Consider the following 20,820-nt stretch of genomic DNA (forward strand, 5'->3'; position numbering starts at 1 on the left):
GTCATTCTGTCATCAATTAAGCACCTGATACTATGGCCAATGTCATTCGTTGTGCGAGTAATATGGTTTCCTGTTCCTGTCAAAGATGTCAATATCCCAAGGCTGATATGTCAAAAAGCCCCATCGATACAATAATACAGAGAGGAGATAACAGTGGCAATGTATTACAGAACTCATGTAGAAGAGAGAGGAAATATTTATTTGAAAAAATAGATTGTGCTATTAAGTATCAGTAGCATTTTGGAATATTCTTATTTAAACATTGAATACTACATAAGCTTTACCGTTACATATGGTATAGGTAATCAAATGTTCTATTCATTGAAAGGAAATAGATTTAATCTCACTTTTGAGCTATAGTTTCACTTCTTATTTCCCAATTAATGCGTGTGGTAGATAACATCTGATGTATTCATGTTTCTCTCTGTCATTAATCATAGGGACTTTATTAAAGTTGATGAACATAAAATTATTGTTGGTATGGGCTCGTATTACATTTCAATTTTTAAAAATTTATTTCAAAGTGCCAAGTTCACCACTGTGTTCCAATGTGATTGCCATAAGTAACACATCACTGAATGTATCATGGCTAGATGGAGGAAATGCAACAGATTTCCGAATTCATGTTGACGAACAAAACAGGGATATCAACATTTCCAAAAATGCCACATGTCAGAACGTCTCACAGGAATGCAGTCACATCATCACGACACTGACTCCAGGCACAAAGTACAGCATCAAAATCTTTGCCATATCATATGGTATAGAGAACGCCCAATTCTGTTCTTTACGTGGAAATACGAGTAAGTCCGTCCTTCATGTTCATTGTCACTCTGTTTGTAGAATAGATTACACAGACGATGGATACGATCCCCAGCTGCTAGGGATGAACGTCAAGTTTTCTTTTCTTCCTTGAATATAGACGGATTTTCAAAATGAAGACAGCGGTGAGAATTCAATAAAAAAAACCGCACACATTGATAAATAAACAAAATATTTCGTGCGTCACTCGGAAAATAGTAATGTGCAGGAGAAACCATACAACAATATGTATAGTTGGTCATTCTGTCATCAGTTAAGCACCTGATACTATCGCCAATGTCATTCGTTGCCCGAGTAATATGGTTTCCTATTCCTGTCAAAGATGTCTATACCCCAAGGTTGATATGTCAAATATCCCCATCAATACAAGAATACAGAGAGAAGATATCAGTGGCAATGGATCACAGAACTCATGTAGAAGACGATAGCAGATATTTACTTGAAACCAATAGATTGTGCTATTAAGTATCAGTAGCATGTTATAATATTATCATTCAAACACTGGATGAAACATAAGCTTTACCGTTACATATGGTATAGGTAATCAGATGTTCTCTTCATTGAGCGGAAATATGTCTAATATCAATTTTGAGCTCTAATTTCACTTCTTATTTCCTAATTAATGATTGTGGTAGATAACATCTGATTTATTGATGTTTCTGTCTGTTATTAATGATAGGGACTTTATTAAAGTTTTGATTGTAAAGTTATTGTTGGTATGGGCTCGTATCACATTTCAATTTTTTGAAAATTTATTTCAAAGTGCCAAGTTCACCACTGTGTTCCAATGTGATTGCCGTAAGTAACACATCACTGAAAGCATCATGGTTAGATGGAGGAAACGCAACAGATTTCCGAATTCATGTTGACGAAGACAACAGGGATTTCAACATTTCCAAAAATGCCAAATGTCAAAACGTCTCACAGGAATGCAGTCTCATCATCACGACACTGACTCCAGGCACAGAGTACAGCATCAACATCTTTGCCATATCATATGGCATAGAGAATGCCCAATCGTGTTCTTTACGTGGAAATACAAGTAAGTCTTTATTTCATGTTAATTGTCACTCTGTTTGTAGAATAGGTTACACAGACGATGGATACCATCCCCAGTTCATAGGGATGAACTTCAAGTTTTCTTATCTTCCTTGATTATAGATGGGTTTAGAATACGATGACAACGTTGAGTATGCGTTACGATAACCGCAAACACAGATAAAATGAATAAAATATTTCGTCCATCACTCGAGAAATAATACTGTGATGGAGAATCCCTACAGAAATATGTATTGTTGATCATTCTGTCATCCATTAAGCACCTGGTGATATGGTCAATGTCATTCGTTGCCCGAGTAATATGGTTTCCTGTTCCTGTCAAATATGTCAATACCCCAAGTATGATATGTCAAAACGCACCATCAATACAAGAATAGAGGGAGAAGATATTAATGGCAATGGATCACAGAACTTATGCAGAAGACGAGAGCAGAAATTTATTTGTAACCAAGGGATTGTGCTATTAAGTATCAGTAGCATGTTGGAATAATATCATTCAAACGTTGAATAGTACATAAGCTTAACCGCTACGTACGGTATAGGTAATCAGATGTTCTGTTCATTGAGCGGAAATATGTCTAATCTCACTTTTGAGCTCTAGTTTCACTTCATATTTCCTAATTAATGCGTGTAGTAGATAACATCTGATTTATTCATGTTTCTGTCTGTTATTAGTCTTTGTGACGTGATTAAAATCTATGATCATAAAGGAAGTGTTGGCATGTGCTCGTACTACATTTCAATTTTTTGAAATTTATTTCAAAGTGCCAAGTTCACCGCTGTGTTCGAATGTGATTGCCGTAAGTAACACATCACTGAAAGTATCATGGTTAGATGGAGGAAACGCAACAGATTTCCGAATTCATGTTGACGAACAAAACAGGGATATCAACATTTCCAAAAATGCCACATGTCAGAACGTCTCACAGGAATGCAGTCAGATCATCACGACACTGACTCCAGGCACAAAGTACAACATCAACATTTTTGCCATATCATATGGCATAGAGAATGTCCAATCCTGTTCTTTACGTGGAAATACAAGTAAGTCTTTCTTTCATGTTTATTGCCACTCTGTTTGTAGAAGAGGTTACACAGACGATGGATACCAACCCCATCTCATAGGGATGAACTTAAATATTTCTTATCTTCCTTGATTATTGATGGATTTTGAAAACGAAGACAACGGTCAGAATGTATTACGAAAACCGCACACATTGATAAAATAAATAAACTATTTCGTCCGTCACAAGAATACAGAGAGGAGATATCAGTGGCAATGGATCACAGAACTCATGTAGAACACGAGGGCAGATAATTTTTTGAAACCAATACATTGTGCTATTAAGCATCAGTAGCATGTTGGAATATTATCATTCAAACATTGAATACTACATCAGCTTTACCGTTACATATGGTATAGGTAATCAGATGTTCTGTTCATTGAGCGGAAATATATTTGCTGTCACTTTTGAGCGCTAGATTCACTTCATATTTCCTAATTAATGCGTGTGGTAGATAACATCTGATTTATTCATTTTTTGGTCTGTTATTAATGATAGGACTGTATTAAAGTTTACGAACGTAAAGTAATTGTTGGTATGGGCTCGTATTACATTCTGATTTTTTAAAATTTATTTCACAGTGCCAAGTTCACCACTGTGTTCCAATGTGATTGCCGTAGGTAACACATCACTGAAAGCATCATGGTTAGATGGAGGAAATGCAACAGATTTCCGAATTCATGTTGACGAAGAAAACAGGGATATCAACATTTCCAAAAATGCCACATGTCAAAACGTCTCACAGGAATGCAGTCTCATCATCACGACACTGACTCCAGGCACAAAGTACAGCATCAACATCTTTGCCATATCATATGGCATAGAGAACGCCCAATCCTGTTCTTTACGTGGAAATACAAGTAAGTCTTTCTTTCATGTTTATTGCTACTCTGTTTGTTGAATAGGTTACACAGACGATGGATACCAACCCCATATCATAGGGATGAACTTCAAGTTTTCTTATCTTCCTTTATTATAGATGGGTTCACAATAAGATGACAACGTTGATTATGCGTTACGATAACCGCAAACACAGACAAAATAAATAAAATATTTTATCCATCACTCGGAAAATAATACTGTGATTGAGTATCCCTCCAGAAATATGTATTGTTGATCATTCTGTCATCCATTAAGCACCTGGTAATATTGTCAATGGCATTCGTTGTGCGAGTAATATGGTTTTCTATTCCTGTCAAAGATGTCTATACCCCAAAGATGATATGTCAAAAAGCCCCATCGATACAAGAATACAGAGAGGAGATATCAGTGGCAATGGTTCACAGAACTCATGTAGAAGACGAGAGCAGAAATTTACTTGAAACCAATGGATTGTCCTATTAAGTATCAGTAGCATGTTGGAATATTATCATTCAAACATTGAATACTACATAAGCTTTACTGTTACATATGGTATATATAATCAGATGTTCTCTTCATTGAGCGGAATATATATTTAATGTCACTTTTCACCTCTAGTCTCACTTCTTATTTCCTAATTAATGCGTGTAGCAGATAACATCTGATTTATTCGTGTTTCTGTCTGTTATTAATGATAGGGACTTTATTAAAGTTGATGACCATAAAGTTATTGTTGGTATGGATTGTACTGCATTTCAATTTTTTAAAATTTATATCAAAGTGTCAAGTTCACCACTGTGTTCCAATGTGATTGCCGTAAGTAACACATCACTGAAAGCATCATGGCTAGATGGAGGAAATGCAACAGATTTCCGAATTCATGTTGACGAAGAAAACAGGGATATCAACATTTCCAAAAATGCCACATGTCAGAACGTCTCACAGGAATGCAGTCACATCATCACGGCACTGACTCCAGGCACAAATTACAGCATCAAAATCTTTGCCATATCATATGGTATAGAGAATGTCCAATCCTGTTCTTTACGTGGAAATACAAGTAAGTCCGTCTTTCATAATCATTGTCACTATGTTTGCATGATAGGTTACACAGACAATGGATACCATCCCCAGCTGATAGGGGTGAACTTCAAGTTTTCTTTTCTTCCTTGAGTATAGATGGATCTTCAAAACGAAGACAACGGTGAGAATGTATTACGAAAACCGCACATATTGATGAAACAAATAAACAATTTCGTCCGTCACTCGGAAAATAATATTGTGCAGGAGAAACCATACAACAATGTGTATAGTTGGTCATTCTGTCATCAATTAAGCACGTGATGATATGGCCAATGCCATTGGTTGCGCGGGTAATATGATTTCCTATTCCTGTCAAAGATGTCAATACCCCAAGGTTGATATGTCAAATATCCCCATCAATACAAGAATACAGATAGGAGATATCAGTGGCAATGGATCACAGAACTCATGTAGAAGACGAGAGCAGATATTTATTTGAATCCAATAGATTGTGCTATTAAGTATCAGTAGCATGTTGGAATATTATCAACCAAACACTGAATACTACATAAGCTTTGCCGTTATATATGGTATAGGTAATCAGATGTTCTGATCATTGAGCGGATATATATTTAATCTCACCTTTGAGCTCTAGTTTCACTTCTTAATTCCTTATTAATGAGTGTGGTAGATAAAATTTGATTTATTGATGTTTCTGTCTGTTATTAATGATAGGGACTTTATTAAAGTTTATGACCGTAAAGTTGTTGTTTGTATGTGGTCGTATTACATTTGGATTTTTTAAAATTTATTTCAAAGTGCCAAGTTCACCACTGTGTTCCAATGTGATTGCCGTAAGTAACGCATCACTGAAAGCATCATGGTTAGATGGAGGCAACGCAACAGATTTCCGAATTCATGTTGACGAACAAAACAGGGATTTCAACATTTCCAAAAATGCCACATGTCAGAACGTCTCACAGGAATGCAGTCAGATCATCACGACACTGACTCCAGGCACAAAGTACAGCATCAACATTTTTGCCATATCATATGGCATAGAGAATGTCCAATCCTGTTCTTTACGTGGAAATACAAGTAAGTCTTTCTTTCATGTTTATTGCCACTCTGTTTGTAGAAGAGGTTACACAGACGATGGATACCAACCCCATCTCATAGGGATGAACTTAAATATTTCTTATCTTCCTTGATTATTGATGGATTTTGAAAACGAAGACAACGGTCAGAATGTATTACGAAAACCGCACACATTGATAAAATAAATAAACTATTTCGTCCGTCACTCGGAAAATAATTATGTGCAGGAGATACCATACAACAATGTGCATAGTTGGTCATTATGTCGTCAGTGAAGCACCTGGTAATATGGCCAATGTCAGTCGTTGCGTGAGTAATATGGTTTCCTATTCCTGTCATAGATTTCAATACCCCAAGGTTGATATGTCAAATATCCCCATCAATACAAGAATACAGAGAGGAGATATCAGTGGCAATGGATCACAGAACTCATGTAGAAGACGTGAGCAGATATTTATTTTAAACCACTAGATTGTGCTATCAAGTGTCAGTAGGATGTTGGAATATTATCATTCAAACATTGAATACTACATAAGCTTTACCGTTACATATGGTATAGGTAATCAGATGTTCTGTTCATTGAGCGGAATATATTTAACCTCACTTGTCAGCTCTAGTTTCACTTCATATTTCCTAATTAATAAGTGTGGTAGGTAACATCTGATTTATTCATGTTTCTGTCTGTTATTAATGATAGGAACTTTATTAAAATTTACGACCGTAAAGTTATTGTTGGTATGGGCTCTTATTACTTTTCGATTTTTTAAAATTTATTTCAAAGTGCCAAGTTCACCACTGTGTTCCAATGTGATTGCCGTAAGTAACACATCACTAAAAGCATCATGGTTAGATGGAGGAAATGCAACAAATTTCCGAATTCATGTTGACGAAGACAACAGGGATTTCAACATTTCCAAAAATGCCACATGTCAGAACGTCTCACAGGAATGCAGTCACATCATCACGGCACTAACTCCAGGCACAAATTACAGCATCAAAATCTTTGCCATATCATATGGTATAGAGAATGTCCAATCCTGTTCTTTACGTGGAAATACAAGTAAGTCCGTCTTTCATAATCATTGTCACTATGTTTGCATGATAGGTTACACAGACAATGGATACCATCCCCAGCTGATAGGGGTGAACTTCAAGTTTTCTTTTCTTCCTTGAGTATAGATGGATCTTCAAAACGAAGACAACGGTGAGAAAGTATTACGAAAACCGCACATATTGATGAAACAAATAAACAATTTCGTCCGTCACTCGGAAAATAATATTGTGCAGGAGAAACCATACAACAATGTGTATAGTTGGTCATTCTGTCATCAATTAAGCACGTGATGATATGGCCAATGCCATTGGTTGCGCGGGTAATATGGTTTCCTATTCCTGTCAAAGATGTCAATACCCCAAGGTTGATATGTCAAATATCCCCATCAATACAAGAATACAGATAGGAGATATCAGTGGCAATGGATCACAGAACTCATGTAGAAGACGAGAGCAGATATTTATTTGAATCCAATAGATTGTGCTATTAAGTATCAGTAGCATGTTGGAATATTATCAACCAAACACTGAATACTACATAAGCTTTGCCGTTATATATGGTATAGGTAATCAGATGTTCTGATCATTGAGCGGATATATATTTAATCTCACCTTTGAGCTCTAGTTTCACTTCTTAATTCCTTATTAATGAGTGTGGTAGATAAAATTTGATTTATTGATGTTTCTGTCTGTTATTAATGATAGGGACTTTATTAAAGTTTATGACCGTAAAGTTGTTGTTTGTATGTGGTCGTATTACATTTGGATTTTTTAAAATTTATTTCAAAGTGCCAAGTTCACCACTGTGTTCCAATGTGATTGCCGTAAGTAACACATCACTGAAAGCATCATGGTTAGATGGAGGAAACGCAACAGATTTCCGAATTCATGTTGACGAACAAAACAGGGATTTCAACATTTCCAAAAATGCCACATGTCAGAATTTCTCACAGGAATGCAGTCAGATCATCACGACACTGACTCCAGGCACAAAGTACAGCATCAACATTTTTGCCATATCATATGGCATAGAGAATGTCCAATCCTGTTCTTTACGTGGAAATACAAGTAAGTCTTTCTTTCATGTTTATTGCCACTCTGTTTGTAGAAGAGGTTACACAGACGATGGATACCAACCCCATCTCATAGGGATGAACTTAAATATTTCTTATCTTCCTTGATTATTGATGGATTTTGAAAACGAAGACAACGGTCAGAATGTATTACGAAAACCGCACACATTGATAAAATAAATAAACTATTTCGTCCGTCACTCGGAAAATAATTATGTGCAGGAGATACCATACAACAATGTGCATAGTTGGTCATTATGTCGTCAGTGAAGCACCTGGTAATATGGCCAATGTCAGTCGTTGCGTGAGTAATATGGTTTCCTATTCCTGTCATAGATTTCAATACCCCAAGGTTGATATGTCAAATATCCCCATCAATACAAGAATACAGAGAGGAGATATCAGTGGCAATGGATCACAGAACTCATGTAGAAGACGTGAGCAGATATTTATTTTAAACCACTAGATTGTGCTATCAAGTGTCAGTAGGATGTTGGAATATTATCATTCAAACATTGAATACTACATAAGCTTTACCGTTACATATGGTATAGGTAATCAGATGTTCTGTTCATTGAGCGGAATATATTTAACCTCACTTGTCAGCTCTAGTTTCACTTCATATTTCCTAATTAATAAGTGTGGTAGGTAACATCTGATTTATTCATGTTTCTGTCTGTTATTAATGATAGGAACTTTATTAAAATTTACGACCGTAAAGTTATTGTTGGTATGGGCTCTTATTACTTTTCGATTTTTTAAAATTTATTTCAAAGTGCCAAGTTCACCACTGTGTTCCAATGTGATTGCCGTAAGTAACACATCACTAAAAGCATCATGGTTAGATGGAGGAAATGCAACAAATTTCCGAATTCATGTTGACGAAGACAACAGGGATTTCAACATTTCCAAAAATGCCACATGTCAGAACGTCTCACAGGAATGCAGTCACATCATCACGGCACTGACTCCAGGCACAAATTACAGCATCAAAATCTTTGCCATATCATATGGTATAGAGAATGTCCAATCCTGTTCTTTACGTGGAAATACAAGTAAGTCCGTCTTTCATAATCATTGTCACTATGTTTGCATGATAGGTTACACAGACAATGGATACCATCCCCAGCTGATAGGGGTGAACTTCAAGTTTTCTTTTCTTCCTTGAGTATAGATGGATCTTCAAAACGAAGACAACGGTGAGAAAGTATTACGAAAACCGCACATATTGATGAAACAAATAAACAATTTCGTCCGTCACTCGGAAAATAATATTGTGCAGTAGAAACCATACAACAATGTGTATAGTTGGTCATTCTGTCATCAATTAAGCACGTGATGATATGGCCAATGCCATTGGTTGCGCGGGTAATATGGTTTCCTATTCCTGTCAAAGATGTCAATACCCCAAGGTTGATATGTCAAATATCCCCATCAATACAAGAATACAGATAGGAGATATCAGTGGCAATGGATCACAGAACTCATGTAGAAGACGAGAGCAGATATTTATTTGAATCCAATAGATTGTGCTATTAAGTATCAGTAGCATGTTGGAATATTATCAACCAAACACTGAATACTACATAAGCTTTGCCGTTATATATGGTATAGGTAATCAGATGTTCTGATCATTGAGCGGATATATATTTAATCTCACCTTTGAGCTCTAGTTTCACTTCTTAATTCCTTATTAATGAGTGTGGTAGATAAAATTTGATTTATTGATGTTTCTGTCTGTTATTAATGATAGGGACTTTATTAAAGTTTATGACCGTAAAGTTGTTGTTTGTATGTGGTCGTATTACATTTGGATTTTTTAAAATTTATTTCAAAGTGCCAAGTTCACCACTGTGTTCCAATGTGATTGCCGTAAGTAACACATCACTGAAAGCATCATGGTTAGATGGAGGAAACGCAACAGATTTCCGAATTCATGTTGACGAACAAAACAGGGATTTCAACATTTCCAAAAATGCCACATGTCAGAACGTCTCACAGGAATGCAGTCAGATCATCACGACACTGACTCCAGGCACAAAGTACAGCATCAACATTTTTGCCATATCATATGGCATAGAGAATGTCCAATCCTGTTCTTTACGTGGAAATACAAGTAAGTCTTTCTTTCATGTTTATTGCCACTCTGTTTGTAGAAGAGGTTACACAGACGATGGATACCAACCCCATCTCATAGGGATGAACTTAAATATTTCTTATCTTCCTTGATTATTGATGGATTTTGAAAACGAAGACAACGGTCAGAATGTATTACGAAAACCGCACACATTGATAAAATAAATAAACTATTTCGTCCGTCACTCGGAAAATAATTATGTGCAGGAGATACCATACAACAATGTGCATAGTTGGTCATTATGTCGTCAGTGAAGCACCTGGTAATATGGCCAATGTCAGTCGTTGCGTGAGTAATATGGTTTCCTATTCCTGTCATAGATTTCAATACCCCAAGGTTGATATGTCAAATATCCCCATCAATACAAGAATACAGAGAGGAGATATCAGTGGCAATGGATCACAGAACTCATGTAGAAGACGTGAGCAGATATTTATTTTAAACCACTAGATTGTGCTATCAAGTGTCAGTAGGATGTTGGAATATTATCATTCAAACATTGAATACTACATAAGCTTTACCGTTACATATGGTATAGGTAATCAGATGTTCTGTTCATTGAGCGGAATATTTTTAACCTCACTTGTCAGCTCTAGTTTCACTTCATATTTCCTAATTAATAAGTGTGGTAGGTAACATCTGATTTATTCATGTTTCTGTCTGTTATTAATGATAGGAACTTTATTAAAATTTACGACCGTAAAGTTATTGTTGGTATGGGCTCTTATTACTTTTCGATTTTTTAAAATTTATTTCAAAGTGCCAAGTTCACCACTGTGTTCCAATGTGATTGCCGTAAGTAACACATCACTAAAAGCATCATGGTTAGATGGAGGAAATGCAACAAATTTCCGAATTCATGTTGACGAAGACAACAGGGATTTCAACATTTCCAAAAATGCCACATGTCAGAACGTCTCACAGGAATGCAGTCTCATCATCACGACACTGACTCCAGGCACAAAGTACAGCATCAACATCTTTGCCATATCATATGGCATAGAGAACGCCCAATCCTGTTCTTTACGTGGAAATACAAGTAAGTCTTTCTTTCATGTTTATTGCTACTCTGTTTGTTGAATAGGTTACACAGACGATGGATACCAACCCCATATCATAGGGATGAACTTCAAGTTTTCTTATCTTCCTTGATTATAGATGGGTTCACAATAAGATGACAACGTTGATTATGCGTTACGATAACCGCAAACACAGACAAAATAAATAAAATATTTTGTCCATCACTCGGAAAATAATACTGTGATTGAGTATCCCTCCAGAAATATGTATTGTTGATCATTCTGTCATCCATTAAGCACCTGGTGATATTGTCATTGGCATTCGTTGTGCGAGTAATATGGTTTTCTATTCCTGTCAAAGATGTCTATACCCCAAAGATGATATGTCAAAAAGCCCCATCGATACAAGAATACAGAGAGGAGATATCAGTGGCAATGGATCACAGAACTCATGTAGAAGACGAGAGCAGAAATTTACTTGAAACCAATGGATTGTGCTATTAAGTATCAGTAGCATGTTGGAATATTATCATTCAAACAATGAATACTACATATGCTTTACCGTTACATATGGTATATATAATCAGATGTTCTCTTCATTGAGCGGAAATATATTTAATGTCACTTTTCACCTCTAGTCTCACTTCTTACTTCCTAATTAATGCGTGTAGTTGATAACATATGATTTATTCGTGTTTCTGTCTGTTATTAATCATAGGGACTTTATTAAAGTTGATGACCATAAAGTTATTGTTGGTATGGATTGTATTGCATTTCAATTTTTTAAAATTTATATCAAAGTGTCAAGTTCACCACTGTGTTCCAATGTGATTGCCGTAAGTAACACATCACTGAAAGCATCATGGCTAGATGGAGGAAATGCAACAGATTTCCGAATTCATGTTGACGAAGAAAACAGGGATATCAACATTTCCAAAAATGCCAAATGTCAAAACGTCTCAGCGGAATGCAGTCACATCATCACGGCACTGACTCCAGGCACAAATTACAGCATCAAAATCTTTGCCATATCATATAATATAGAGAATGTCCAATCCTGTTCTTTACGTGGAAATACAAGTAAGTCCGTCTTTCATGTTCATTTTCACTCTGTTTGTAGAATAGGTTACACAGGAAAAACCATACAACAAGGTGTATAATTGGTCTTTCTGTCCCTGTCATAGATGTCAATACCCCAAGGTTGATAAGTCAAATATCCCTATCAATACAAAAATACAGAGAGGAGATATCGGTGGCAATGGATCACAGAACTCCTGTAGAAGACGAAGGCAGATATTTATTTGAAACCAATAGATTGTGCTATTACGTATCAGTACCATGTTGGAATAATATCATTCAAATATTGTAAGCTACAGGAGCTTTGCCGTTAGGTATGGTATAGGTAATCAGATGTTCTGTTCATTGAGCGGAAATATACCTAATCTCCCTTTTGAGCTCTAGTTTCACTTCTTATTTCCTAATTAATGAGTGTGGTAGATAACATCTGATTTATTGATGTTTCTGTCTGTTATTAATGATAGGGACTTTATTAAAGTCTATGACCATTAATGCATTGTTGGTATGTGCTCGTTCTACATTTCAATTTTTTGAAATTTATTTCAAAGTGCCAAGTTCACCGCTGTGTTCCAATGTGATTGCCGTAAGTAACACCTCACTGAAAGCATCATGGCTCGATGGAGGAAATGCAACAGATTTCCGAATTCACGTTGACGAACAAAACATCGATATCAACATTTCCAAATATGCGACATGTCAGAACGTCTCACAGGAATGCAGTCACATCATCACGATACTGACGCCAGGCACAAACTACAGCATCAAAATCTTTGCCATTGCATATGGCATAGAGAATGCCCAATCCTGTTTCTTACGTGGAAATTCAAGTAAGTCCGAATTTCATAATCATTGTCACTATGTTTGTAGAATAGGTTACACAGACGATGGATACCATCCCCAGCTCATAGGGATTAATTTCAAGTGTTCTTACGTTTCTTGAGTATAGATAGGTTTTCAAAAGGAAAACAACGGTGAGAATGCATTAAGAGAACCGCACACAAAGACAAAATAAATACAATATTTCGTCCGTCACTCGGAAAACAATACTGTGCAGGAGAAACCCTACATCATTGTGTATAGTTGGTCATTCGGTCATCAATTAAGCAGCTGGTAATATAGCCAATGCGTTTAGTTGCTCGACTAATATGGTTTCCTATTCCTGTCGCAGATCTCATTACCCCAAGGTTGATATTTCTAAACGCTCCATCAGTACAAGAATACAGAGAGGAGAGATCAGTGGTAATGGATCGGCGAACTCATTTAGAAGACGAGAGCAGATATATAATTAAAACCAATACATTGTGCTATTAAGTATCAGTAACATGTTGGAATATTATCATTCAAACATTGAATACTACATATGCTTTACCGTTACACATTTTATAGGTAATCATATGTTCTATTCATTGAGCTGAAATATATTTAATCTCACTTTTGAGTTCTAGTTTCACTTAATATTTCCTAATTAATGCCTGTGGTAGATAACATCTGATGTATTCATGTTTCTGTCTGTTATTAATGACAGGAACTTTATTAAAGTTGATGACCATAAAGTTTTTGTAGGTATGGGCTGGTAATACATTTAAATTTTTTAAAATTTATATCAAAGTGCCAAGTTCACCACTGTGTTCCAATGTGATTGCCGTAAGTAACACATCACTGAAAGCATCATGGCTAGATGGAGGAAATGCAACAGATTTCCGAATTCATGTAGACAAAGAAAACATGGATATCAACATTTCCAAATATGCCACATGTCAGAACGTCTCAGCGGAATGCAGTCACATCATCACGGCACTGACTCCAGGCACAAATTACAGCATCAAAATCTTTGCCATATCATATGGTATAGAGAACGCCCAATCCTGTTCTTTACGTGGAAATACAAGTAAGTCCGTCTTTCATGTTCATTGGCACTCTGTTTTGTAGAATAGGTTACACAGACAATGGATACCATCCCCAGCTGATAGGGATGAACTTCAAGTTTTGTTTTCTTCCTTGAGTATAAATTTGTTTTCAAAACGAAGACAACGGTGAGAATGTATTACGAAAACCGCACACATTGATAAAATAAATAAAATATTTCGTCCGTCACTCGGAAAATAGTAATGTGCAGGAGAAACCATACAACAATATGTATAGTTGGTCATTCTGTCATCAGTTAAGCACCTGATACTATCGCCAATGTCATTCGTTGCCCGAGTAATATGGTTTCCTATTCCTGTCAAAGATGTCTATACCCCAAGGTTGATATGTCAAATATCCCCATCAATACAAGAATACAGAGAGAAGATATCAGTGGCAATGGATCACAGAACTCATGTAGAAGACGATAGCAGATATTTACTTGAAACCAATAGATTGTGCTATTAAGTATCAGTAGCATGTTATAATATTATCATTCAAACACTGGATGCTACATAAGCTTTACCGTTACATATGGTATAGGTAACCAGATGTTCTCTTCATTGAGCGGAAATATGTCTAATCTCAATTTTGAGCTCTAATTTCACTTCTTATTTCCTAATTAATGATTGTGGTAGATAACATCTGATTTATTGATGTTTCTGTCTGTTATTAATGATAGGGACTTTATTAAAGTTTTGATTGTAAAGTTATTGTTGGTATGGGCTCGTATCACATTTCAATTTTTTGAAAATTTATTTCAAAGTGCCAAGTTCACCACTGTGTTCCAATGTGATTGCCGTAAGTAACACATCACTGAAAGCATCATGGTTAGATGGAGGAAACGCAACAGATTTCCGAATTCATGTTGACGAACAAAACAGGGATTTCAACATTTCCAAAACTGCCACATGTCAGAACGTCTCACAGGAATGCAGTCTCATCATCACGACACTGACTCCAGGCACAGAGTACAGCATCAACATCTTTGCCATATCATATGGCATAGAGAACGCCCAATCGTGTTCTTTACTTGGAAATACAAGTAAGTCTTTATTTCATGTTAATTGTCACTCTGTTTGTAGAATAGGTTACACAGACGATGGATACCATCCCCAGTTCATAGGGATGAACTTCAAGTTTTCTTATCTTCCTTGATTATAGATGGGTTTAGAATACGATGACAACGTTGAGTATGCGTTACGATAACCGCAAACACAGATAAAATGAATAAAATATTTCGTCCATCACTCGAGAAATAATACTGTGATGGAGAATCCCTACAGAAATATGTATTGTTGATCATTCTGTCATCCATTAAGCACCTGGTGATATGGTCAATGTCATTCGTTGCCCGAGTAATACGGTTTTCTATTCCTGTCAAAGATGTCAATACCCCAAGGTTGATATGTTAAAACGCACCATCAATACAAGAATAGAGGGAGAAGATATTAATGGCAATGGATCACAGAACTTATGTAGAAGACGAGAGCAGAAATTTATTTGTAACCAAGGGATTGTGCTATTAAGTATCAGTAGCATGTTGGAATAATATCATTCAAACGTTGAATAGTACATAAGCTTAACCGCTACGTACGGTATAGGTAATCAGATGTTCTGTTCATTGAGCGGAAATATGTCTAATCTCACTTTTGAGCTCTAGTTTCACTTCATATTTCCTAATTAATGCGTGTAGTAGATAACATCTGATTTATTCATGTTTCTGTCTGTTATTAGTCTTTGTGACGTGATTAAAATCTATGATCATAAAGGAATTGTTGGCATGTGCTCGTACTACATTTCAATTTTTTGAAATTTATTTCAAAGTGCCAAGTTCACCGCTGTGTTCGAATGTGATTGCCGTAAGTAACACATCACTGAAAGCATTATGGCTAGATGGAGGAAATGCAACAGATTTCCGAATTCATGTTGACGAACAAAACAGGGATATCAACATTTCCAAAAATGCCACATGTCAGAGCGCCTCACAGGAATGCAGTCACATCATCACGACACTGACTCCAGGCACAAACTATAGCATCAAAATCTTTGCCATTTCATATGGTATAGAGAATGCCCTATCCTGTTTCTTACGTGGAAACGCAAGTAAGTCCGTATTTCATAATCGATGTCACTATCTTTGTAGAATAGGTTACACAGACAATGGATACCATCCCCCGCTGATAGGGATGAACTTGATGTGTTCTTATCTTCCTTGAGTATAGATCGGTTTAGAAAAGGAAGACAACGATGAGAATGTATTAAGAAAACCGCACACATCGATACAAGAATTAAAATGTTTCGTCCGCCACTCGGAAAATAATACTGTGCATGAGAAACCCTACAGCAATGTGTATAGTTGGTCATTCTGTCATCAACTAAGCACCTGGTGATTTTGCGAAAGTCATTCGTTGCGCGAGTAATATGGTTTCCTATCCCTGTCAGAGATGGCAATACCCCACGGTTTAAATGACCCATCAGTACAATAATACAGAGAGGACAGATAAGTTGCAATGGATCGGCGAACTCATGTAGAAGACGAGAGCAGATATTTATTTAAAACCAATACATTGTGCTATTAAGTATCAGTAGGATGTTGGAATATTATCATTCAATCATTGAATACTATATAAGCTTTTCCGTTCCATATGGTATAGGTAATCAGATGTTCTGTTCATTGTGCGGAAAGATATAATCTCACTTTTGAGCTCTAGTTTCATTTCTTTTTTTCTAATTATTTCGTGTGGTAGATACCATCTGATTTATTCATGTTTATGTCTGTTGTTAGTCGTAGGGTCTTTATTAAAGATTAGGACCATAAAAGCATCGTTGACATGTGTTCGTATTACATTTCAATTTTTTCAAAATTTATTTCAAAGTGCCAAGTTCACCACTGTGTTCCAATATGATTGCCGTAAGTAACACATCACTGAAAGCATCATGGTTAGATGGAGGAAATGCAACAGATTTCCGAATTCATGTTGATGAAGAAAACAGGGATATCAACATTTCCAAATATGCCACGTGCCAGAACGTCTCACAGGAATGCAGTCACACCATCACGACACTGACTTCAGGCACAAAGTACAACATCAACATCTTTGCCATATCATATGGCATAGAGAATGCCCAATCATGTTCTTTACTTGGAAATACAAGTAAGTCCATCTTTCATGTTCATTGTCGCTCTGTTTGTAGAATAGGTTACACAGACGATGGATACCATTCCCAGCTCATAGGGATGAACTTCAAGTTTTCTTATCTTCCTTGATTTTAGATGTGTTTACAATACGATGATAACATTGAGTATGCTTTACGATAACCGCAAACACAGATAAAATAAATAAAACATTTTGTCGATCACTCGGAAAATAATATTGTGATGGAGAATCCCTACAGAAATATGTATTGTTGGTCATTCTGTGATCAGTTAAGCACCTGGTGATATGGCCAATATCATTCGTTACGCGAATACAATGGTTTCCTATTCCTGTTAAAGATGTCAATTCCCCAAGGTTGATATGTCTAAATGCCCAGTCAATACAAGATTACAAATAATAGAGATTATTGGCAATGGATCGGCGAACTGATGTAGATGACGAGAGTTGACATTTATTTAAAACCAATACATTGTGCTATTAAGTATCTCTATGATGTTAGAATATTATCATTCAAACATTGAATACTATATTTGCGTTACATATCGTACATATCGTATAGGTAATCACATGTTTGATTCATTGAGCGTAGATATATAATCTCACTTTTGAGCTCTAGTTGACTAATGGCAAAATGTAATCACACGAACCAACGAAACGGGGAAAGTTAGATAAGGAAGATAGAAACAATTGTATCATCGGTGGCTTTTGTTAACTAAATCGTAACAATGACTCATATGAACTGCAAATTCAGTTATATATTTGAATTATCTCTTACTGGTTCTTCTCTTTGCCTGGTTTATATTACCCCTCATGTCAGTATGTTTGTGTGTATATAAATGGCCACGTGTTCAATGTTTAACTAATTTACTACACTGTGTTAATAAGGCTCTAGTTTCTACATAAGTTCGTCATTTAAATCATATTTTATGTCTTTTTTAATTTTAAATCGTGAGCGTTATGTTTATTTAACAAATATGAATAAAAATAGAAGTTCAAACAGTTTTTATTAACTTAAAAGAATGCTATTACTCTCAAAGGTAAGGAACTAACTTTTATGGCGGATACACTGGACCGGGCTGTGCTGAATTCGTTCATTCTGTCTATACAATTGCTTCTAGTCAATATTAACTGAGTTGGAAATACATGTATATGTAAATGTGTTTGACACAAATAAAATATAAGTATAATGTGTACGCCGTATCTCTCACATACCACTCGTATAAATGTTGTATTAAAAGAAACTCGGAAAGCCTAGATCACTTTATGTAAACATTTATATTTCTCGTCGGATATGAATGATACAACATACATAATATAGATATATTTTGTCTGTCTGTCTGCCGGCCTCTCTGCCTGTTGGTCTCTATAATTTATATTTCTCATCTGGGTTAATTCTATTTTTAGTCTATATATATTGCATCAAATGAAATTGCCCATATAAAGTCAGATAAATCAAGTATCACGGTTGATAAGATCACGAGATATAAGCATGTGTTTTGTCCATGACTTCTATATGGCTTGGTTTTAATAACAAACTGATCCTTGGATTACAAAAAGGTATCAAATCGCACGTTAGTATTTTGGTTATAGTGCCTTTCTGATTATTCTGCCACTAAAAAATTCTAATTAGAAGTGTAAACAATGCCATTAGAAAAATGTGTGATTTAATTTTGTTTTGCAATTCCTTTGAAAATCACACTATCAGCCATATATGCTAGCTCTAAGTTATTGATTACTGCACATGTGCGGGCAAGGGGCAGTAGGTGCAATGCAATTTAAGCTCGTGCCTAAGACAAAACTTTTTACTGACAAAACAATACCGTTTTCTGTACCATATCGATAACCTGTAGGCATATTATCATCCATGTACTAAATACATCTCTAGGAAAAATGCCAGGAACAGAATTCCAAACTGGATACGTTATTCATTGACCATACAAAAGCCTTTAACACCTTCAGCCGTGAAGGCAGATGGAAGATCATCGTGAAATGTGGTTTCCCAGACAAATTCACTGAAATGGTTCGGCAATTATATGATGGCATGCGATCTCATGCTGGTCAGAAGAAAAACTTCAAAGATTCCCTAAGTCATCCTTGAAACAATATTCACTCTGAGTCTTGGAAAGATATCGCACAGGATCAGTCAACATGGCGTAGTCTCTTCCATACAGGAGCTACATATATTCAACTACAAAGGCAGCACATAAACGTGATTAGTGTAAATCTCAGAAAAACAGCACACCCGCCGTTGATAAAGGAAACAAAAGCGACATCTCATATCAAGTTTGCCAGACAGTTCAGAGCCCAAATTGGCCTTATCATCCATTCACACACTCATATATATAAAACCGGTCAGTGATAACATTGTCATTTATGAACCCCTTGGACCAACAACAACAATAACAGCATCTAGATCGTTCCCAGTCGATATGGTGCGGAAACTAAACCGGTCTATGAAATGAGTGGAGATGAAAGTGAGTCCAACTTTAGGCTTTATTATTGTTTTGTTTTTGTCTAACATTAAGCTGATAACCAATCATTGCAAATTTTGTTTAGGATTTGTTTTGTCATTATTCGGGGTATTCAGGGTAACTTTATTCAAGATTAGGATCACATATGCATTATTTGTATGTGTGTAATCCTTTTTAATGTTTGTTATTTACTTTAAAGTGCCAAGTCCACCGCTGTGTTCCAGATTGAAAGCTGTAAATGTCTCATCAATAGCAGCATACTGGCATGATGGAGGAAATGCAACAGAATTCCGAATTCATGTAGATATACTCAATACATCTATCAAGATTTCAAAAAATGAGACATGCCTTTATCCTTTACAAGGGTGTAGTCATATTATCACGGACCTAACTCCAGGCAAGAAATACAACATGAGCATCTACGCTCTATCTTACGGTATAGAGAATATCCTGTCCTGTTCTTTTAGTGGAAATACAAGTAAGTCAGTTTTTCATGTTCACTGTCACTGTAACTGTAAATTTTATACAGACAATGCTTACGTTTCCCGCATGGTAGGTGTCAACTTGAGGTGTCCCTTCTTTCACGGTGTATAAATGGTTTTACAACCTGAAAAAAAAATGATTATGCCTAACCGCGACCTCGCACCTCGAACACAGACAATGTGGACAGTCAGTACGTTTTCAAAAATATTCAGATACAAGGGTGAAAAGCTGACGCTGATATATTTCAACTGATACTCGGAATTCACATTTAGCAAATGGCGGAAAATGAAATACATTTATAATTTTCATCGAAGAAAACTTTAACTTTCAGCTGACATTTCTATACTGTTACCGAAATTGTTTAAATAATGTCGAATAAACATAGCTATCTTATTCGTAATTTGTGGATTTAAACGTAGACACGCATATACGTGGCTCCATGGTTTTCAAAATTAATAGATTTCTGGAATATAATTATTAGGTTATGTTGGAAATAAATATCTCTGACATTCGT

At 36.0% G+C, this 20,820-nt stretch overlaps 1 protein-coding gene across 1 annotated transcript in view; it reads left to right on the forward strand.

Moving 5' to 3' along the window:
- Window positions 1-20,820, forward strand: part of LOC149772925 (receptor-type tyrosine-protein phosphatase beta-like) — a 129,602-nt gene that overhangs the window by 45,964 nt on the left and 62,818 nt on the right. The window contains exons 8-25 of the mRNA XM_089947101.1: window positions 525-803; window positions 1,586-1,864; window positions 2,647-2,925; window positions 3,527-3,805; window positions 4,588-4,866; window positions 5,649-5,927; window positions 6,709-6,987; window positions 7,770-8,048; window positions 8,830-9,108; window positions 9,891-10,169; window positions 10,951-11,229; window positions 12,011-12,289; window positions 12,835-13,113; window positions 13,896-14,174; window positions 14,958-15,236; window positions 16,019-16,297; window positions 17,071-17,349; window positions 20,023-20,301. Of these exons, the coding sequence (XP_089803227.1) occupies window positions 525-803; window positions 1,586-1,864; window positions 2,647-2,925; window positions 3,527-3,805; window positions 4,588-4,866; window positions 5,649-5,927; window positions 6,709-6,987; window positions 7,770-8,048; window positions 8,830-9,108; window positions 9,891-10,169; window positions 10,951-11,229; window positions 12,011-12,289; window positions 12,835-13,113; window positions 13,896-14,174; window positions 14,958-15,236; window positions 16,019-16,297; window positions 17,071-17,349; window positions 20,023-20,301 (5,022 nt within the window). The remainder of the gene's footprint in view (window positions 1-524; window positions 804-1,585; window positions 1,865-2,646; window positions 2,926-3,526; window positions 3,806-4,587; window positions 4,867-5,648; window positions 5,928-6,708; window positions 6,988-7,769; window positions 8,049-8,829; window positions 9,109-9,890; window positions 10,170-10,950; window positions 11,230-12,010; window positions 12,290-12,834; window positions 13,114-13,895; window positions 14,175-14,957; window positions 15,237-16,018; window positions 16,298-17,070; window positions 17,350-20,022; window positions 20,302-20,820) is intronic.

Source organism: Sinohyriopsis cumingii, unplaced genomic scaffold, assembly GCF_028554795.1.
Source record: "Sinohyriopsis cumingii isolate HCF-2022 unplaced genomic scaffold, ASM2855479v2 utg000972l, whole genome shotgun sequence".
In the NCBI taxonomy this organism is placed as follows: Eukaryota; Metazoa; Mollusca; class Bivalvia; order Unionida; family Unionidae; genus Sinohyriopsis; species Sinohyriopsis cumingii.